The 1,699-nt window shown below is 33.4% G+C and overlaps 1 protein-coding gene across 1 annotated transcript in view; it reads left to right on the forward strand.

Annotated features, from left to right (window-relative positions):
* The window catches only part of LOC105812402 (T-lymphoma invasion and metastasis-inducing protein 2-like), a 466,869-nt gene that overhangs the window by 82,581 nt on the left and 382,589 nt on the right, over window positions 1-1,699 (forward strand). The window contains 1 exon segment of the mRNA XM_012646833.1: window positions 689-757. Coding sequence (XP_012502287.1) covers window positions 689-757 — 69 coding nt within the window.

Below are 1,699 nucleotides of genomic sequence, written 5' to 3' on the forward strand. Positions count from 1 at the left end.
GAAAATACATATTTTGAAAAGAAAATATGAATATACACTATTTATAAAAGCAAAGTTAACATTACAGGACTTTTTATTTAATACTTAGCTACTTTTTTTATATCTCAAAAATGCAGAGGAACAGATTTATAGTTAGATGATTTAATATTTAAAATATTAAAAAGTCAATATTGAAGTTTTATTTCAATGCTTAAAACATAATATCTCATGCAAGGCTAATGAAGAGATTTTGATTGGTGGGTAAACAGCATATGTATCAAAGAAATAAAATGGCATATTTGACAGATGACATTATTGCATATAATGTCAAGCAATCAATAGCTTGAAATACAATGTTTAACTTTCCCATGCAGTCGCTGTTCAGGCATATAAACAGGTTACCTGGCTCCTATTAGTCTTTGATTTTATAACGTTGTAGAACATGACACAGGACTTGAATGAGTAAATATTAATAAACAGGATGTGCCTATGATTAGGATCTCTCTGCTTTACCTGCCTTACTAAGGATCAGATAAGGTAGCATATATAAAAGGCATTTTTAAAATAATGTATCCATAAATACAAGATCATGTTAATAAAAGTCCATTTTAAGAATGTGGAATTTCACTTGTAGCTGTTGAAATCTTTGATTTAAAACAAGTAATTTTTCTTGTGCTATTTTTTGGGGGGGGCTTCTTTTTCCACATAGGTTTCATGCCACCTCCAGTTCCCCCACCTGTTGTACCACCCCCTGCGATTCCACCAGTAGTACCAACATGTGAGTTTTCTACTTTTAGAATTTTCTTTATTCATGGTAGTGTTAGTGTGTTGGTTCTCATTCTGGTGAACTGTTAATTTTTTTATTACGGAAGTTTTTAGACAAATGCATGTTAGATGATTTCTAAAAAATTAACAGTATCATATGACATTCATTTTAGATTGTCTCAAAATGTCTTTTTATGATTGCTTTATCAAAATTCAAAGAAGGTCCTTCCATCATATTTGTGTTGTTTTTTGTTTTGTTTATTAAATGTCTTAATCTAGTGCAATCCTGCCCAAAGCCCCCTTTTCTGAATCATGCATGACTTGAAGAAACAGTTCAGTTCTGTATATAAGATCCCAAATAATAGACTGAGTTTTTTACTTATTTGTGGTATTGAATTTGTTCCTTTCTTTGAATGTCATGTAAAATGGCAGTTAGCAAAGGCTTGCTTAGATTCCAGTTCAACTTTTTTTGCAAGAATACTTTAGAAGCAAAGTCTAACTATAGACTTGTTATTATATCATATCAGGAACCATGCATTGCCTTCTTGTCCCAATTTTTTTTTCTTTTTTTTTTTTTTTATTTTAGTAAACTTTATTTTTTGAGAACAATTTTAGGTTCACAGCAAAATTAAGCAGAAGATACAAAAAATCTCCATGTGCCCACTGCCGCCATACATGCACGGCCTATCATTGTCAACATCCCCACTAGAGTGGTACATACATTACAATCGATGAATCTGCATTGACACATCGTTATCACCCGAAGTCCTTAGTTTACATTAAGGCTCACTCTTGGTGTCTTGTTCCATTTTTAATGATGTTATGATGGAGCAGAGCACTCAGGTAGTGAAACCTGGTCATCAAAAAAATTTCGTGGCCGGGCGTGGTGGCTCATGCCTGTAATCCTAGCACTCTAGGAGGCCGAGGCGGGCGGATTGTTTGAGCTCAGGAGTTC

This window comes from Propithecus coquereli, unplaced genomic scaffold, assembly GCF_000956105.1.
Source record: "Propithecus coquereli isolate 6110/MARCELLA unplaced genomic scaffold, Pcoq_1.0 Scaffold25, whole genome shotgun sequence".
NCBI lineage: Eukaryota > Metazoa > Chordata > Mammalia > Primates > Indriidae > Propithecus > Propithecus coquereli.